The following is a 21,459-nucleotide window of genomic DNA, read 5'->3' on the forward strand; positions in this document are numbered from 1 at the left end:
GTGCCCTTTTCCATGTTCTCCCTATGTATGCGAGTTACTCTAGATACTCTGGATGCACACAGGAATTAATGTGAGAGTGAATGGTTGTTAGTCTCTGTGTGTTGGCCCGATGATGGACTGGCGACCTGGACTAGGTGTGAGCCCGCCTTTCTCCCTGTGTCAGCTGGGATTGGCTCCAGCGACCTGCGACCCTCATGTAGAGGATAAAGCGGTCGACGTTGGATGGATGGATGACATCCATGTAAATTGAATACAAAACAAATAAAAAGAAAAGGGACAGAAACATTGATCTGTGTGGCTACTAGTGTTAAAAACTCAATCAGTTTTATTATGGCTTTTTTCCACCAAGTTCTCCACACAGAAGTAATATAAACTCGTAAAGTTAAGAAGAAGCCTGCGAACGTGTGAGCCTGTGGTTTGATTTCTTTAATAATAAATAATAGATAAAGCAATCTACCCACTTTGTAAAGACTCCAACCTTCCCATGACTTAAGTTTACGCTTAAATACTAGATGTTGTAGCCTCAAATCATGCCATGAACAATGAATCAAAATAGGAAACGTAACGCGGCCTGCTGCAATTTTCAAATCACACGAGGCGCAATATTTTCTTAAAGCCCAAAATGTGCGAAACATTACCCTGTTTAGATAAAATGTTGTCCTGACCTATACACATTATATTCTACAGACTGAAGAAAACATCTCACGGATCTGCACAAATATCACACAGTAATCATTAGAAATGTGTTATTCAAATAAAAATGAGAATTTATGATGTAGAAATTACCATTTTTACACTTAAAATTATCACAATTAGATATTTATTCACAATCGTTCAGCTCTAGTTCATATGTTCTGTACAACTATCTCCTAAAAAATGATTCCCTACCAAGGTCGATGCTAGTGATATGGAATATGTGGTTTTGCTTATAGCTGCATCTATTTCATCGTTAAGAGAAGTGGCTTGAAGCTTTGTAAAACTTCACGTAGTGATCTTTACTCGACTTGGTCCTCACGATTGGTGCATTGGATGGCATCTGCTGAGACTATTTTTGTTTTTTTTGTTCTCGATAATAACTGGCTGGATGTCTCTGGTGCATGTCAGTCCAGCTCATTCTGAGAGTGGTGACCTTTTACTGGAAATGTCCCAGCTGTGTGTGCAGAGAGAATGCCAGAGCTTCTGTTTTAGGGAAGAGTTGATATGAATCTCGTCCACTTGTTTAATTACCGCTGCTGTAGCCTCACAGCCTTAGGATAAAATTATACAGAGACTTTGACGGAAAAATATGCAGGGCTGCAGCTATAAAACTACTTTTATTGTTGATGAATTGGTTGAGGACTGTTTCTCTGAAAAGTCAAAAGAGATGATGAAAAATTATTACAAGAGCCTTTTTCCTTTTTTATCTAATGAACAATTTTGATTGCACCTCAGAAAACAATGCACAGAATACATTTGTTTGTCAGATGCGGACAGAATTGGCCGGTATTATTGATCCCGTTCAGACCTGGATTTAACATCTGTCCTGAATCACTGGATCATGGGCAGATCATGCTAAGTACAGGCCTGAATGTTCCCGCCCTTGGATGTGATTTGATGACTCATTCATCATGTGATGCATGGCAGGTTCCGTTTCTTTAATAATAATTTATTTGCAGCCACTGCCTCAATATAAAAATTGAAGGGCATATAATTTCTTTTTTTCTGATGGGTAAAACTTATTTCATGTCCCAACAGTGCAAGTAGCGCACTTCAACTTGATAATCAGATCACTGAGGACGTACTGTGTGTTGAAACCATGTCTGACTGTTCCTTGCTCATTTGTTTTGTAGACTAGTATTTATGGTGTTGGTCATCTAATCGCACACACAGAATGATTCCTCGCATACAGCTTATTACTTAACACTACCATTGGAATGGTATTTGCTATTGGTCAGTGCCCAAAGCCCAGGTATCAGTTTTGTGCGTCTCTAATTTTGACTCGGGAAGTGCAGCCAATCTTGCAAACCCAAACCTCTTTACTTGGAAGAAGACTTAACTGATGTCTATCAAAACAATCCCAGATTTAATTTTCTGCTGATTGAAGGATCGTTTCAGTCATCCAGATTATTGTTATCCAAGAAGGCAATCAAGGCCAACGGAAATTGGTTGGATACTTTAGCTGTGTTCATCTTCAGCTGTGCAGATAATCACCAGCTAGATATTATATATTTAAATGAGTGGCTTATATTTCATTGGAAACGGGTATGTTGATTGTTGCAATGTGGAGCCTGACCAGCAGGTGCCACTAAAACTGACAAACTGATCCTTTAAAAAGTTTTATTCAACTTTTGAAATTATCCATCCCCTCTACCACTTTAGTCTCCTCATGAGGGTCGTGGGGGGCACTGTGCCAATCTCAGCTGACATAGGGTGATGGGTGGGTACACCCTGGACAGTTCACCAGTCCATCACAGGGCCACATCGAAACAAACATTTGTGTTTGTGAGCCATCCACTCTCACTCTCACACCTACGGGTTAGGGTTAGGGTTAGAGTGTCCAATTTACCTAATCCCCAAATCTGCATGTCTTTGGACTGGGGGGGGAAGCCGGAGAGAACCCAGAGAAAACCCACACATGCACGGGGAGAACATGCAAACACCATGCAGGAAGGCACTTTTTCCAACCGGGGCTTGAACCTGGGTCTTCTTGCTGCAAAGGCAAGAGTGCTAACCACTACACCAACCATGCGGCCCCCTTTGAAAATATATTTTGGGTAAAATCATCAGTTATTATTTACTTCTGAGTTTTGTACATCGCACAACAAATGCAAATGGAAGTGTTGTGTAAGTGCATCGTTTAGTAGCAATATGATACACGTTCTGGTTTATTTACAGTGCTGTGCAAAAGTCCTTTTTGTTTTTTGTTTTTTCTTATTCATGTCTGGATGGGAATGATGTGACTGAAAGTTGGTCTCGTATATTGGCAAACTGTAAATGAGTTTAACTCGTACAACACGTGCAACATGTCTTGAATAAACCTGGAGTACTTATCACTGCTGATATTGTTTGATGTGATATAGTAGTTTTACCAAGTCCAGCTTTAAGAGAGGCAGGGTCATGCTTTTGATCAAGTGTAAGGGTACGTCACTCTAAATGCTTTCATTTGTAGAAGCTTTTCCTTTTCTGGAAAAAGGGGTTGAATTAAAACCTCATACATGTTTCTTGTATTGTCCGGATTTGTTCCAATATTGTGATTGAGGAAAATTATACTGTATGGTCATTATAGCATTGCTAAAACAACAACAATCTAATGGAGGACTAATATACTTTCACACAGTACCTTAGACATGACTTTGACCATTTGCTGTAGCCCACAGACAAATTCTGTGGTCCCCCCGCTCACTGAAAGCAGCTTATCTGTAGAGAACATAATTGATAATGTAAATAGAGAGTTGGACGGTTGCTCCAGAAGTTTGTCATGGGCTGTTTACACAACGTTCAATTCTGTTTTTCCTGTTATTTCCTGGACATTACACAGAGGCCTGAGATAGGCATGTAGGGGTCAGCAAGCAGACTCACACACACAAACACACACAGAGGCAGCGTAGCAAAGCACAGGACACGCTTGAGTTTGCACAAACAGAGGCTGCCTGTCCCTGAGCGGAGCGTCTCTCCGCAGAGGGAGGTGCAGCGGTCTGGGGAACAGAAGAGACATGGGACAGAACACAGCGACAGTGCTGGTATCTCATGTTCTCAGTGTTGACAACCTCAACTTCATCTCTCCATTTGTATGTGGCTTTAAAAGGAGCTGCTGAAGGAGCCCTCAAGTGTTAGCGTTTATGGTAAGAAAAAAAAGAACTCCACTTGGTCTCTGAAACCAAAACTATTAGGAGGTATTTTGTTATATTTCTATAAATCTGTGTAAAAGAATGTGAAATTCACCAGTGCAGTCCAAGCAGTTTCTCATCATGCCCACATGATGACTCCCTGCTGGCTTCATCCACTTCAGTTTTTTTGCTCTGTGTCAAGTTGAATCCAATGTGATAGAACCACATAGAATATTGATGTATGGATCAACAACAGTTCAATTCTATTTGAACAGTTGCTCACATTTGCTTGTCTGTACATCTTATAGTCCATAAAGCATTGGATTTCTGATAGGGAGGTTTTTTGCGCCCATGTTGTTCCACTCAAACCCTGCCCGTAAAGAGTGATCGTCCAATAGCAACTGTAACTAGCCATGCCACATTAATACAGTTTGTACTGGTGCTTTATGGTCATTTCAACTTCATTTGACTTCCCCCAGATTTAATCATAAATCACTAGCTGACCAATTCTGCATGCATTAGCAGAATGCTGTCGTGCATTCAGGCCAAAACTGTCGTCATTGTAGTGAACTGTTAGTTATAACAGTTGCGAGAGTGGCTGTCCATAGACATGCTCTGGTAAGGGTCATGCTAACAATACTATTTATTAAATGTTTTTTAGCCCATGTATACAAATCATATATTTACAAAAAACAAACATCAACATGCAAAACAAAAAAACCCCGCCAATAACATGATATCCATAGATCAACAACCATTATACATCATAGTATATTAGTTATCTAAGCACAAGTCTGCTTGTTTTTTACTTGTGTTTGGATTGTTTGAATTCCTTGTGTTTGAAAAGTCCTACATCTTTTCACTAGTAAGTGTATATATGTTATCACTAGAAACTGCACATGTACATGTCATCTCAATCATGTATTATACAGTATATGTATGTAAAGCCACTGTATGATATTTGTCATGCCTCTCTCAACTCTGACTAATTTTCTTATTCTGGGAGAGGCCAAAATGTAAATCCAGTCTTGGATGTTGACTTGAATTTGCTGACATGAGTTTGTGTCCATCCTGGCCTTTTGCTGAGATGGAACTTCCTGTCTTCGTTGCTGCTTTTTCCTGCCAAGACAGCTGTTATTATTCTGGGAAGAGACGGGTACTTTCCCCAAATATTAAGCATAAGCATCCCTGTTGTTATATTAAGTAACAGACTATTAATACAAATGGCACACATGCAAAATGAAAGGAAAAGCACCATTTAGCATGGCTTTTGTGTGTCAGAAAAAACAACAACGTATTTTTCATTCATACTTTTCTTCAGATTGACCTAAATGTTTATCTGTTTCTTTTTTAATCTGCATGCGAGTCCTCCACCATGATCAGTGCGCACACTTCCGCTTAGATCACCAGTAGTCTGACCATGCTATCTGCCTGTTCAGCACAAGGCATTGTGCGATCCCGCTGCTTAATCCTGGGGTTAAAGCTGATTGCACATTCCCAGCATCCATAACAAGCACTTTGTCGTCACAGAGAAGACTGGTGACACATCCCAATTAGCTTCCTCTCTCTAAACCTGCACCAGTCACATGAAGACCCCACCTTATTAAAAAAAAAAAAAAGAGGAAGCTGGAAACGTCAGAGAGGGAAATGACCTTGTCCAGGTGCGTGTATGTTTGTGTGGTCATGTGCTGTCAGAAGATAGGCATAATCACACATGCATAGTGGGGCTTTAGCCATCAAACTACAAGGGCATGCACATATCCACAGTGTCACAGAGACAGAGCCGTTCTGCAGTGGATGATTTAAGAGCCGCCTGCAGAAATCAATATTTTAGCAGACATGAAATCCAGAAATGCTGTCCACTGTGTATTTAAAATGATGTGAATCTTGACTGTAGAATAAGCGCGCCATAAATCATTAGCTGCTGCTCCCATTGTTGTACTGTGCCTTAGAGGTTTGCATAAATCTGCATTTGTGTGAAATATTTAGCACTTGTGACCAGTAGTTGTCAGTTATATTGGTTTTTAAATGCATATGTGTGTGTTTAGTATAATCTATAAATTACATTTGTGTCACCTTGAGTTTTCTGCTTTTTCTGCTTTTGATAACAGAATATGGCCTATCAGTTTCAGCTACTACCATAAATGCTTAAATAAAAAAAGAAGCTAAATATACATTAAGCATCCCTCAAATGCCATCTTACAAGGTAACAGTTGGTCATCCAGCTCAATGTCAGAGTGGCCCACTGGTCAGCTGACTGAGTTAGTGTCTTCTGTCAGTTCCTCTTTATTCTTTCTCATTTCTGCCAGGTTATTATTTTCTCTGACGGTTAACATTTTTCATACTTTCGGTTGTACTTGATCTCATCATCTGTGACAGATGTCAAGTTGTTGGCTCTTTGGTTGAGTTTCTTAGGGGTTAATTTTTTGCATTTAAGATATCTGGAGACGCTTGTCACAAATTGACTTCTTCTGTGTGGCAGCAGAACATGTTACACCAGCTGTCACAGTCTTCTTCAAGTAAACTGAACTAATGACGCATATCCAGATTTTTCCATCTATTCCGTCAGTTTCTATCTATATCATTCATCCCAAAGAAAAAAGAAGAAAAAAGGAAATGTAGTGAGGACATGTTGCTACTATATTTGAAGTGGATGCACTGCTTCACCTTGGAAATTAATTCATCACATAAAGATCCCTGTGGTGCTTTGAATTGATTTGTTTGCTGCTGGAATGTGAGCAATGGGTGATTGAATTGTGCTGAACTGGCATCTCTGTGAGCTTTCCTATTAGGTTGATATTTTGACATGGTGTGAAGGCGGCTGGATCATTATCTATTTTTGCCACAGACGCTCATAAATAATATGGAAACATGCCTGGGATGAGTTATTTAAACATAGACATAAATTGTTATCGTGTGTCAACATATTGACAGAGGATGAAGCATTTCCCCCCCATCTTAATTTTTGTGGCATCTACAAATATACCTCCTTTTGCTCATTGTTTACACTTCCCTCATCTGTACTCGTATGCTTTTGCTCCCGAACAGGAACCTGAGCAACAACAAGATCTCCCTACTGAGGAACGGCTCCTTCTATGGCTTGGTTGCCCTGGAAAAGCTGTGAGTAAATCAAGCTCTCATAACAATTTTGTCCTCCCCAAAAGTTTTAATAGCTGTCACCTCAGCAGTGGTGTGATACTATAGCAGGGAAAAGGCACGGTGGGGGATATGATGGGAGGTAGGAGCTCCTTGGCGAGATTTACCCTGCAGGATTCTTGCCAACAATTTTCACCTTTTAGCCCTTGTGCTTAGCCTTTATTGCCACAGTAAATGTTCTAAAAGGGGTAATATATGGCATCATATAAAGATGCCTAATGCAGAACAGCATCAGGGGCTTTGACAGTGTGACTGACTGAGACCATATCAATGATTGTCACAATATATGCAGTGTCCCAGAGGGCGGTAGATGTGCGGCTTGATGATGAGCTCCATGATGGCTGCTCTGCCTCATCCAGCTTGCCCCCTCAAGTCAACTATTGATTGCCTTCCCCTCCGTCCAGCCCAGTGATGACTGCTCTTCTACCTGATGGTGACACTGACATTGGATGATGATGATGATGATGAGAAAACCAGAGAGCAGCTGAAATCACAGTGGAGAATGGCTTTATAACTCTCTCCCCTTCAGTCAATCATCCTTGGATAGATGCGCGCATACTCTCACTCGCGTATACTAAGCTTACACAAGATTCATCAGTGACCGGGTAGAGTGTCATTACAGTCCGTCTCTGACTAGTCAATGGCGACATTCAGGTCAGAATAATGCCAGCAGTATAATTCTTCCCCTCTTCTGCTTCTGTTTGGACGGATGTGCCACCGTTCGACTTGCAGGATGATGTCACCTGTCTCCGCGGGTCTTATTAGTCCCATTAAATCATTTTAACCTCATCCCTCCAGCTCCACTGGAGTGATGGGGAGATGATTGCAAGGATTTTAAGGACACGCAGCCAAAGGTTTATTTGGGTGACCTCTTGGAGCAGCAGCTTGCATGCCCTATCCTTTCTTTCACTTCCCTCTCTGGGTATAGCCCGTCCATCCATCCATCCATCCATCCATCCATCCTACCACCTACCAGCATTTGGCAGAGAAATGTCCGTCGCTAGCAGCTGATGCCAAGCCAGGTAGTCCAGTGAGTTGAAAGTGCTGCCAGCTGTTCTGTCATGTGGCCCAGCTTACTGACTGCCCGCATGGCTGGTTTACTGACTGGATCTAAGGGATGCGGCCAATTGGGAGCTGATTGACAAGCTTAATAATGCATATGTGTATGTGTCTGCATGACTTCTACTGCAGCTGTGGAATCTGTGTACTTGAACCAACAGACCTTTTAGGGCAGAATGGAAACATGGTGATCCCAGAGCAAGTTTATTTAGCATGAAATGGAATTTTCATTAAAGAGTTAGTTTACCCAAATGACACAATTATTTTCTTATTTAGCTCTAGTGGGATTTATCCATGTGGATAATTTAGGTTTAATGCCTCAGATTAATTTTTTGACTTCAGATGCTTTTCTACCTCTACCCCAAGGCAATGGATGTTTTGGGATTTCTTTTGCTCACAGTGTTCACATTTTATGTGCCCATGCTTGTGGATCCACGCGGCTGCATTTAGGGCAGAGGAAAGTTATATGATCACCACAGTTGTTGCAATTCATCCTGAGGCGAGCCTCAATGTCTGTACCAAATGTCATAGAAATCCACCGAATAGTTGTTGAGACTTCTCAAAGTGACCAGCGTTGACATTTCAGAAAGTGCACATTATATTTTTTGTGGTATAAAGAAAGTGAAAACTAATTACAGCCACTACTGCGGCTTATTTTCAGTAACTCTATTTCTGGAGAGACTCATTACATTTGATATCCTTGTGTCTTATCCAATATTTCACTACTATTTAATGATAATTAAAGTCGCCCGATTTCTACAACAGCAATGAAGATAAGCTGACTTTTATTACTAATGGGTCAAATGTAAATGCAACAAATAGCCTTGCAATTAAAACCCATAATCAAATGCTTAAAGTAATGGGTTTTATTACGAAGCTGATCCACTTGTACTATGTGTGTGAAGAATCTATGTGAAATATTGTGGTTATCATATATTCATAGATATTATCGAAAAAACTCTTAATAAAGTAGAGCATAGAATATGTGTTATTAGGGGTGGGGGCGGGGTGTATAATATAGCAATATGTTGCATGGCAACCTTGTATTTACAGATGTCAAATATTGATATTTTATTAATTAAATGCATTTCCCCAGTGTCGTTGCAAGAGCTCATTAACCCCCCCCCCTCCCTCTGTCATGTGCTTCACTCAGGCACTGACACATGCAGACACTGCTGCACAGCCAGAGCTTAGGGTATATAGTGAAAAGTAACTTGAAAGCAGTAAAGGCTTCTAGAAATGCCTTGCTCATCAAAAATCCCGCAACGGAGCACACACTTGTGGGGACATAAGGGCTGAAGTACAGAGTGGTATCAAAGAGGGTGAACATCCCACTGGGGCTGCTGCAGCAGAGGCTGCATCCCTGAAACCGTGCTCTTATGAGGACACCCCTTGAGGGGATTTTAATGCAAATGTCGCTTTGATCAGTCTAAGCTGTAAAAGAGGAAATATTCCTCTTGGCTCAGGTGTGTAAAGGTCAATAAGAATGTTAATCTTCACTGAATCCATACACATCCTGTAGCACGGTGGCATAAGTATTGTGATAATATCGTTTGGTGAAGCCTCTGGCAATTCCCGACCCTAGACATTATATCGAAGACAGAAGTACTATGTTCTGCCTTTTCCTCTTTTCTCAATTATAATTAGATAATTCATTTGAAAAGAGGATTTATTTTTCCCCCTTAAAATATAATCTGACTTATCCTTTGAGGGTCATGGTTGGAGCTGAAATCAGTCCCACCTGACATTGCAGGAGAGGCGAGATGCATCCTGAACAGGTCGCCCATGTTATTGTAAACAAGACAAATTGATTTTGAAACTCTGTTTCAATTATTGTCACGAAAATAGTTGTAAGAAGTAAGAAACACATTGTAGGATTTGTGGACCCAAAACTAGAAGTTACATAGTTCCAATTGATGTTGAGACATTATTTGAAGGTTTAAAATCCTATGTTGTGTCGCTTAAATACTAATTCACAGCTATTGTCACCATTCTCTTTTATTAGTTTCTGTTATAATTCCTGCTGTCTTCTACATTTTGCATGTTTCTATTCTTTGTAAATTTGATGTTTTTGTAAACTACTACACATTTTTCTCCCTTTCTTCCCTGTAAAAAGGTTTTTCTTCACTCAGTGTGATCATTTAAGCATAGAGGATGTCACTTGCTGTGCTTGTGATGTTGGGCTATTGAAATAAAAGTGACCTGCCATGACCAATGGTGGAGTTGCCATTTAAATTAGTTTCATTTTTTTAGTCTCTATATCGGCTGTATTTTTCCATATATTTATATACAAAAGAGAGACGCCTGTCTGAGCAATGTGGCAGCACACTGAACATATGGAATGGACCTCAGCTCAGGGCAGAGACATCATCAAAATTCAGAGTGGCATCTGCAATTGCTCATTCTGAGAAGTAGGCGGTGTGAAGAGGTGCGAAGGGGTGTCCTTTTAAATTTTTGCTAATCCTGTTCCGACCACAGGGTGACATTTATTGTGTCCCTTGTGGATCTGTCAGCCTGGGCGGTGATTGATGAGGGCGTGGCAGACCACTGAAGGACATCCTCATCCTGCGGCTGCTTGTGCATAACAATGAATGACAGGGTGAGTTCTAGACACTGAGAGCAACGTGCAGGTGGGAGAATTCAGTGAGCACATGATCATAAAACGAACGGTCCCTGGGGTTTTCCTCCGATGATAAAAGATCAGAGGTCAGTGGCAGGGAGAGCAGGGAAAAAACACAATATCATTGACCAATCTCGGTGCCTGATTTAATTCAAAAATAATTACTGTCATGTCAGCACATCACTCCCGTCAACATGTTTCTGCCACGTGGAGAGATCAAGATATGTTCCTAAAAGAGCAACCTCATTATAAAGAAAATAATCGTCGTGTAAAAATGTAATTTTCTCCAATTATGAACAATGTCATTTTGCACCATTTACTTAAAGTGCATCGATGAACTACTTGCAGATCAATGTTTCTCTTACGAAAACTGAGATTAGTGCAATTACAGAGTTTTCCCTATAACTATGATTTTTGGACCGTTATAATTACAACATTTACATTTTCATCATCATAAGATGTATGTGTTTTCCCCCCAGATTTCAGTCTTTCAGCAAAACAACTTATTTTCCCTTTGTGGCATCAGCTTATGCAGATTAACTTACTGCTATGTTCTTAAAAGAACATAGTTGAAAACACTCAATGTTTTAACATTATAAAGGTGTCTTCATCTTATTCTAGTATAGGGAAACCCTTGAATTAATGCAAATGAATAATCCAGTCACACTGACATTAACATCTACAGTCAGGAATGTAAAACTTAGAAAAAAGAGAGCTGAAACAATTAATCGATTATTAATCGATAACTAAATGATTTGTCAACTAACTATCGGTTTGATGCTTTTTTTCATAATTAAAACAACAACATTTTTGATTGTTTTTGCCTCTTAAATGTGAATATTTTCTCGTTTTTTTGCTCCAGATAACATATAAATCATTAAAAGTGAATCATTTGGTTTTGTGGACAAAACGAGACATTCGAGAACATCATCATTTCCAGGTTTGACAAACACTGATCAGCATTTCTTTTAATGTTTTCTGACATTTGAACAAAGATTTACTCGATTAATCATGGAAATACTCGTTAGTTGCAGCTCTAGTTTTGTTGTTATTTTACACTGCCCTCTACCTGGGTCACAGTGGAGGTGAAACATGTGAGCACCATGGGTGTAACGTAGTTTGGAGAAAGAACACCAGGTTTGGAGAGAGACCGAGGAGACTCATTCACTGTCTCACCTCTGCTTCACCTCTCGGCGCTGTGAACCACAAATCATCCTCTACAATTAGAAATAAGCAGATGAGTGCTGGATGTGCTCATTCATAAGAAAATACAAGCGTTTCTAACATTTATTTGCGACTTAAGGGTAATGGTTGTTGTTTGTCTTTCTCTGTGTTGTGTAACGCTTTGATGGGGTCTTGGATCAAATGCAACACATTTGCTTTGTTCTGAATATCTGGCGCGAACACTACTACCGAAATAGAATGCACTAGTTCAGCTGATAACAAAGAACATCTTTATCACATTTCTGGTGGTCTTAGTTTTTCTTCTGCTCTGTCGGCTATAAAATTGCTTTAGGTGTTTTCATGTTACTGCTTTAATGTGGAGTGTAGGCTGAAATAGAGGCGTCTTTATATAAATGACAGAAGTGAAAATCACAGCAAATACTCCGTAAGCACTGCTCATCAACCCACTAGGAATAGATTGCTTTCCTGCCGCGTTTGAGAAGTGCGTAATCATCACCTCGACTGGGTTCAGAGTGTAGCCGCGTCTAAGTGGCTTAGACTCGTGTCTTTCCTTTCCTGAAAACCTGTCAGATTTGAAATATATTGTAACACTAAAAATAACTTAAGTTTTTATGCAAAGTGTTACTGGCGTCATGTTGATGAGTGTTGACTGTTTGAAATAGGCTTTTTGTTTCTGTGCTGTATCTTGCCAAGGAGGTTGAATAATTAATTTGTGCCCACAGGTTATGCATACTGTATAACGCGAACACAGATAGAAGAAAGTCCATTGCTGTTTGATTTTTCTGGCACTGGTAGCAACACGGCTGTCACAATGCCTGTCAACACATATTTAGTTCCATTCCAGTTGCTGGTTATCAGTCCGAGTAAGTGTGCACTGTAATTCAGAGTGTGTGGCCAGCCCGTTCCCTAAAGCATTTGCAAACTGATCCATGAATATTTAATAAGTGAATAAATGGTTACAATAAACACTTTCACATTAGTATTAGGGCTTGTGCCAAAGTATACTTAGTCAAGTTAATGCCATAGTCTGATGGTGGTTTCACGGGAGGAATGAGAGAAGCAAAGTAAGCACTTTGCTTCTTCTAATGTACGATAATATAACGGTGGCAAAAAAGTATTTACCTCTTACGTCTTAATATCAAGACTGACTTCATGTAAAACAAGTTTTTTTTTCTTTAGTTCATGACCATTTCACAGCTTCACCTGTGTATTTACTGCTATGATGGTACAAATACTCTGATCTGATGGAACCCACTCCTCTACTAACGCAGTGGTTATCAAACTGGCAGAGCAAGACCCACTGCAGGTGCGATGGCAGCCATATATTGGTCATGGTATTGTGGCCGTGATGACAAATGTCTCCTATGCCTCTGAGTGGCCACTCAGTTTCCAAACACTGATCACTTTCATGGGCCACACGGTTGTTGTAGTGGTTAGCACTCTTGCCTTTTGCGCCAAGAAGAACAAAGGCATTTCTGTTCTCCCCGTGTTTCTCTGGTTTCCTCACACAACAGTGTAGGTGCGAATGGATGGTTGCTTGTCTCTACGTGGCCCTGTGATGGACTGGCAATCTGTCCAGGGTGTAGCTGTGTCAGCTGGGATTGGCCCCCTGTGAGCTGTGACCCTCATGTGGAGGATAAACGGGGTAGAAGAGGGATCGATGGATTATTTTAATGAAGTTCTGGAACCCAAAACCCACTCTACTAAAACAGTGATTTGGATGCTGTTCCGCATCGTCTGAGCAACCTTTTGTTGTTGAGTTTACTTCTCTTATCAAACTGACTGAAATGTGGACCAAACAAAAGATAATTTTTCCACAAATTGGACGCTTGAACCATGAAATGACTTAATCCCTAGATTTAACGATTCAACGCAATAGAACAACGATGCAAGTATTGTTAAACAGCGTTTCTGCCTGTCAACTCATCAAATTCTTAATATACTAGAGCTGTAACTAACAATTATTTTCATAACCGATGAATCTGTCAATTATTTTCTCAAATTAATAGATTAATCGTTAGGTCCATAAAATATCAGAAAACCTTAAAAAATGTTGATCCGTGTTCATCAAACCTGAAAATTATGATGATCTCAAATGTCTTTTAATGATTTCTTTGTTATCCAGAGCAAAGAAATTTAGAAAATATTCATATTTAAATAGGTTAGACAATTGGAAATCTTGTTTTAATCATGAAAAAAGCTTCTAACCGATTAATTGATTATCAAAACAGTTGTCGATTTATTTAGTAACCGATTAATAATCGATTAATTGTTTCAGCTCTATAATATACTTTCCATTGTAGTATTGTATTTATTCATAATGTGCATGTGTGTTTGGGGGAGTGTCTTGTTAGCTGCAAACAAGGTGCCTTTGTGTGTGTGTGGACACTGAGAAACACAAACATGCCATTGAAAAATATGACACAAGTTATACTAATGAATGTATGTCATCTTCTCATTTCATTAAGTGCGCGTGCGATGGAATACATCACGCAGCATCACTTTCCATTTGGATGAGTGCCCGAGTGGCCGCAGTGGGCCACAATTTTATTTGCTTGTGTACTTCATGAAATATTTGACCTTTTTGTGAAACTGATGGTATTTTGATAATTACATTACATTACACTCCTGAGATCCATTATTGATATTGTGAGTGATTAAATACTGTCTGTTATTAAAGCAAGAGGGCAGTGCTGCTTACTCGTCTAGAGGCTAGTCGGTGTGTGTGTGTGTGTGTGCGTGCGTGTCCATGAATGTATGCTCACGGTGAGCATATGTGTGCACACACCTTTGGTGTCAGTGAGACCATATGATGTGGTTAATTGCCAAGATTCACAGGAAGAATCGGCCCATTAGTGTCACACAGTGAACAGGCTGATATCCTTGGGGTCACATGGCTTGGGGGAAATTGAGCTTGCTAAGATATACGCCGCAGTTTAAATTAATTGGAAGGCAGCTCAGTAGCTTTTCAAACATTAACCACAAATGGTGGAGTTTAAGCTGAGTGTTGCTACTGCTCTTCAAACATCCAGAGCTGGGGAGCAGAAAGTGGTTATTGTTTAAACATTCATCTCATTTGAGCTGCTCCAGCTGTATGTACAGTGTGTATATGTGGGAAGTCTCAATAAAGTTATCTTTTTTTTAAATGTATGTGTGCATGCCTGCATGTGTTTTCCAATTGTGGCCACGGCCCGAGTTTACCTCACGTGAAGACAAACCAAATCTGTATTTTGTCTACGATCAGGTTCGACATTGAGATTATATTTCCTCAATTTTCTGATTTGCTCTGCTTTGCTTTTTTTTGCTTTGAGCTGCTACTGCTAATTTGGTGCTTTCTCTACACATGTAAAAATAAAGGCCTCGGGGAGCTAAATCAAGTTCAAAACTGAATAATCAGTAATGATTATTGTAAGGATGCTAAATATAATAACACATGTTGGTTTTTCTTTGGAAAATGAACAAATTAAATACTATTTGACCATCTTGTCTATGTATGAGATAGACGTAGTCTCTGGTTTCGGAAAGAGAAGCCAATGCTGAACAGCCTGAAACCTGTATTCTTTTGAAAGGCCATCAGGGGGCAACAAAAGTCTGTTTGTATGGAAAAAATATGAGGAACCTTCTCTCTTAGGCTCATTTGACATAGAATGGGTTAATATGTGATTGACAACTGCAATAGGTGCATGGTTGTAGGAGTAGGGGTTTAAAAAACCACAGGCTAACAAAATCAAACTAGGCCAGCTGTTCACAAAACAATGGATGACTTCACCATATGTTGCCTTGTGGCACGATACAGGCATCATATTTTAAATTTTGGTTTTACTTGCAGAAATAATCACCACCATTTTATTGGTCTTATTAACAGACTTGGAGTACAGGCTTTTTGTATAAAAGCATAAATCTGTCTTAATGTACAGTGTATTTGACTGGTGAGCTTCCCAGAGGTACTGACCTGAACAGAATAAACAGTTAAGATAATGAATGGGTGGAAATAAACCTCAGTAAGTGTTATGTTAATGGGTGTGTGGATTTTGACTATAATGACTGAGGAGAAATTGTATCCCAAGGCCAGACCAAAAATGAACCTCTGAATGAAGTAAGTGTGTGTACAGCGGAGGCCATAGAAATAGAAATAAAAGCAGCGACCTTGTTTTAATGTCTTTACAAGTCTTTGCTACTTCTTCCTTAAATGGAATCCTGATCCACATAAGGGCTGGATCGCAATGCAAATGTCACATATTTGCAACTCATTCTTGGTCTTGTCTGGTGAATTAAATGTATGGAGCTGACTGACAGAAGATGTTGCAGATGACGCCAGATAGTTATTCACATTAAAGGATGCAGAAAACACTTTCAGCTAGTTTCCTCTGATTGTAGAAACTTTTTGGCACTCATTCTGATGCATTATTTAGCAAACCGCACCCGTCTGGTTCTGCAGCAGTTTATTCTGCAGCAGTCTTTATTTATGGCATTTATTTGCAGATACTTTGGTTCACATGGGATAAAAGGTTGTTGCATACCTCACACGGTAAACTACTATAACAAATATGGAACAGTTGACACTTGAAGTAATATTCTGTATGCAACAGGACCACAGCATATTCACAGAAATATTATCTCTGTAAATATTTAAATTGCAAGTCACATCATTGCATTTGAAGCAAATGTAGACAAATAACCTTATTTGTAAACTCAAAAAATGCAATTCAGTTTCAATATTCCAGTATAGATGTTCTGTATTGTTTTTCTCAGTTTAGTTTCAGAGTTAGGAACCCCTCTTACATGCGAGATGTTTATAAAAGTGTCTCACGTGGCTGTCTCTACTTGTACAGAAGCACATGTCCTGTATGCAGACACCTTGATCGGTGACCTCTGCTCCTTGGCAAGGCAGTGAGTCCATGAGGTCGGGAAGATTTGAACATTCAGCAAATTCAAAGACAGCAGAGCGGTGAGCTGTAAGATGCGTGGAGGATAAAAAGAGGAGCTGCAGGCACAACGGTTAACCTTTTCACCGCTACCCTCCACTCGCTCTTTTGTAGCAGTTTGCACATGATCAAAGACGGCTTAGGATGAGAGCAGGGACACGAGCTCACCGCCAGCTGAACTGACTTGACCGAGAGGTTAGGAAGGCGACACCAGTGCTCTTCTGACAGTTTGTGACATGTTTCTGTGTAATGATGAATCCCGGAGACCCCGTCAAGAACATTATATGTATCATGTATGTAGAACATTGTCAGCTCTTCTTGTATCGCTACATTTCTATCATAGCAAATAGACATTAATACTGTTTAGTGCTGGGCGGTATGACTAAAAATGTATGTCACTGTATTTTTCAAAATTTTTTATTGAGTTGAGTGTGTGTGTGTGCTCGTATTGAGCGAGTGGTTGGGAAAAAGAGAGAGTGGTGCAGTTGTTTGTGTGTGTGTCTGTTAACATAACGTACATAGCATACATTTTTGGTAGAGTTTAGAATCTCTGCCCGACATGCCCCCACCGTCCATACGCAAACCTACGCCCTTGGTTATAACCCACTTGGGCTCATAATTACAGTGAATGGGTCTGGTTGGGCTCGGCTCAGAGAGATTGTGCACTGGCTCGGGTCTGGCTGTTTTTTTGGGCCCCATCTAAACTAATTCTTGGTGCTCATCTGTTTTCTGCTAAAGTGGTGGAGTAAATTTTTGCAATAACTACCACAGTTACTTCTTTAGCTAAGCCCTTAGCATGTATGGTGCAACAGTCAAAAGTGTTGTCGTTGTCCCCCCGTTGCGCCACATTCCTTTTTTTATATGCTGGTCTTGCAGTATATGAAAAATTCACATCATTAAAAATAATAAATACTATTTTTCATTCTGAAACTGCCCAGCACTAGTTCTGCTTTTCTGCAGCAAAGCAGAGACATGTCACAAAATATCACCAATGCCTTTTTTTGTTGTGGTTAACATAGCTGTGCAAAATACAAGCCAATGTTGGCTTTATGACAATAGCATTAGTTTCCTTGGATTTGGTTAGTCTGGGTAAAAGCTCATATGTGTCCTTTTGAAGTGTGCCCCCCGAAAAATTTCCATTTGCAGAGTCTGTTAGCCTTTACACTTCACTCTACCCCAAGGGACACACTGCAGCGACATGTGAACATGCAAAAGAGAGGGCTAGGGCTAAGTGCTAGGGGCAAGGGGTGAAATTGGATTGAACCGTATTATTTGTCATGCCAGGTTGAACACTCTTGTTGCCTGTCTGTGATATTCATTCTGCCACTTCACTCAGTTGGAGCGAACAGGTTTGATTGTTTGTTACTTTGTCATCTACGGTGTAGACCTAGGGATACTCCTGCACACCACTTTTCAGGTGCTGCAACTATTTTAATAATCAATTACTCTTTCAATTATTTCCTCGATTAATCAGGTAATCGTTTGGTCCACAAAATGTCTGAAAATTATGAAATAATGTTGATCAGTCAATCATTTCAAACCTGGAAATGATGTTCTCCAAGGTTTTGGTTTGTCCACAAACCAAAATTGATTCAGTATTAATGATTTATTTGTTATATGGAGCAAAGAAACCAGAAAATATTCACAATGTAGAAGCTGAAAAAGCAGAAAACTTATTTTAATCCAAACACTTATTACGTTGTTTACGATTGATTGAGTAATCGATTAATAATCAATATAGCGAGTAATTGTTTGAGCCCTAGTGTTATGATTGTCTGCTCCAGAAGACAGTTTAGCTTGCTTTGTGCTCAGTTTGTGCAGCGAAACACAACATTACATCACTGTTAGATGGTCTGATGCACTTCTAGGCTGTATATTTATATATAGGTTTTCAAGGTTTGAGTTTTATTTCCTAACTCCCCAGTTTGAACAGATGAATTTTAAAAGAGCTGTGTTTTAAAAGAAGCGCTAATGTCTGTTGAAAGTCTCAGCTGGATGTGCTGGCGTTTATGTCAAATCAAGCATATAAACCCATTTAAATAGCAAATCTTAGTTGGTGGTGATATCTTCTAAAACAACAGGGGGAAAGAAGCAAAGAAAGAGAGAGAGAGAGAGAGATGCATGCCAGGCAGAGTTATAATGGGTCAGGGTTATGTGTGGGGTTGTCCTAATGGTGCAGACAAAGTGTGTTTTAACCATGTACCAAACAATTAAATACAAGACGCAGATCGTTAAGTCTGGATGGGAGTAATTTTTCTGCTGCTAATGATGGGTCCTCTCCTGTATGTGTAACTAATGCCTGACGCTGAGCAAATTAACATCACTTACTGTAAAGCAGCTACAGCTGAGGCTTTTCATACAGCTCGTGCTTAGCACTTGTGATGCAGACATTCATGCTTCCCGTCTCAAGATGAAGTGTGCATTACTGTTGGGCTCTTGTACTTAAAATGTTCTGTCAGTACTGAATGTAATACTGTGACTTATTTATCCACTGCTGTGATTGGGTTCAAAAGAACATTTTGCAGCCAAATTGTCCCACTTGTCCAATAAAAAAAAAAAAAGAAGTAGTAGTTTTCTTTATTTTCACCTTGGGAATATTGTTTAAGTCTAAGGAAAGTCCTTATTGCGCTCATTTTATCTCTCTTGGCTGGCCCCAATTCAACTGTCAAGTAAAAGTTTTTGGTCTCAGTTGGACTCCATTGTTGCTCACATTTGTTTAAAATACAAGGAAAAAGCGCTGTACCTCTCTTCTGATTCTCATCACACTGGACACGGAGTACGGAGTTCTCGGAGGAAACCAGGGACACAATTTCAGGAAGCTTTCTTAGGCCTGTGGAGAAAACCAAAATAGAGATATTTTTTTTTACCAAGATCCATTTTTAGTAAGCATCAGAGGTTTTGGGGTAGGCGGTGGGGGAGGACAAGGAGTGCCTGGCTGAAAACCTCAACATGTGTCTTTGCCTCTTGAGTGGATGTGGTCTGGGTCTTGGGTATGCAGGAAATATTTTGTGGTGTCCAGCTAGCAGGTGCAAGGTTACTCACAGGCTCCAGCATTGTCCTATCAAAATAATGTATTTACTATGGTAACCTCCTATTTTTCATTTAATTTTATTATCTTCTTTCCTGTTGCTTAAAAAATGAGTCTTCCACTTATTCCCAGCAGATGTAAATCCTTATTCTGTGTCCTGCACCTTTCTCAATGTGCAATATAAACATCCTCATGATTAGGGATGTCCTGATACCACTTTTTTGTGACTGATACCGATATCAAACCTTGAATAACTACGATACTGATATTATTCCGATACATTCATTTTAGACCATTTATGAACTTTGCAGCTGTTAACAACCCATTTGTGCCGAGTCATTTCAAAGATATAATTCTCCAACGGTGTAACAAACATTGTTCTCCCCAAAAGAAGAAAATAAACAGCCCAAACATGACTCTGCTAAAATGGTTTTGCTGATATTTATTTATATTTTTACAGTCTGTGCATAGTGAAGTATGCGATATAAGGGATTTTTGGACGGTATCGGATTCTACACTTTTATCTGTCCGATATCCAATCCAGTGATTTTGACCAAGATAGATAGATAGATGGATAGATAGATATCACGGACTGTCATTTCTGACTCAATCCTTCTCTGTCTCTCTTCTCCAGGGATCTGAGGAATAATTTGATAAGCACAGTGGAGCCTGGGGCCTTCCGTGGTCTGCTGACTCTGAGGAGACTGTGAGTATGATGAAGCCTTGTAATAGCCTTCTCTCGGGGTCAAGTTCTCTGGCTTCCGAGAGGACAAGAGTGAGCGTCTTAACTGGAGAGTGAAGAGAGGACAGAAATGTTTAACTGAGGCAAATATGCTGAAACCACGATTTCAGGCATCTCTGAACTTTCCTCATGCAGACAGAATAACTGAGGTCCCATTTCAAGAAGTACCTTCCTTCACATTAATAGAGCTAGACAGGTAGGGACTAGACACATTCAATTCCATTGTGATTTGGGAAGGAGTCATGTTTTGCTAGAAGGAACGGTAGAGTTTGAGGGAGGGCATTTGTCTTATACTTTCTCCCCACACACAATTCGGAGCACAGAACCACTGATCCTCTGCTGGGACTATAGTTGCAGTTTCATCTTCTTGTTTTATACACTTTTTACAATTCATGCTTAAAATGCTTTATATACTATTTTATATTTCACTAATATCAGTAATATAGCATTAGAAGGTAATTATTGTTATACAGTATAGTATTACTTTTCGGGCTGGTTTCTGTAAATTCTTGTCATTCATGTCTAGGGATGTGAATCAGTATCGTTCAGTATCGGTATCGGTATCAGTTTGATCCTGGTCAAAGTCACTGTATTGGATATCGGACAGTTAAAAATGTAAAATCTGATACAATCCAGCAATCCAATATATCACATGCGTCACTATGCACAGAATCGCACACTATGCATTAAAATCAGAAAAAACATTTTCGCTGAGTCATTGGGCTGTTTATTTCTTCTTTTTAGGAGAACAAGATTTGTTGCACAGTTGGAGAATTGTGTCTTTGAAATTACTCGGCACAAATACAGCTTTACAATTCATGAATAATAAATAACAATAAAACTAACTAATATCACTCCTGATATCGGTATCGGACACAAAAAATGGTAGCGTCCCCTCCACCAGTGGAGCTAAATGCTTGTGCCCAGATATGAAGCAC

General features: G+C 39.8%; 1 protein-coding gene across 1 annotated transcript in view; it reads left to right on the top strand.

Moving 5' to 3' along the window:
• LOC122782102 (adhesion G protein-coupled receptor A2-like) overlaps window positions 1-21,459 on the top strand; it is a 47,761-nt gene that overhangs the window by 6,621 nt on the left and 19,681 nt on the right. The window contains exons 2-3 of the mRNA XM_044046308.1: window positions 6,855-6,926; window positions 20,414-20,485. Of these exons, the coding sequence (XP_043902243.1) occupies window positions 6,855-6,926; window positions 20,414-20,485 (144 nt within the window). The remainder of the gene's footprint in view (window positions 1-6,854; window positions 6,927-20,413; window positions 20,486-21,459) is intronic.

This window comes from Solea senegalensis, linkage group LG15 (genome assembly GCF_019176455.1).
Source record: "Solea senegalensis isolate Sse05_10M linkage group LG15, IFAPA_SoseM_1, whole genome shotgun sequence".
NCBI lineage: Eukaryota > Metazoa > Chordata > Actinopteri > Pleuronectiformes > Soleidae > Solea > Solea senegalensis.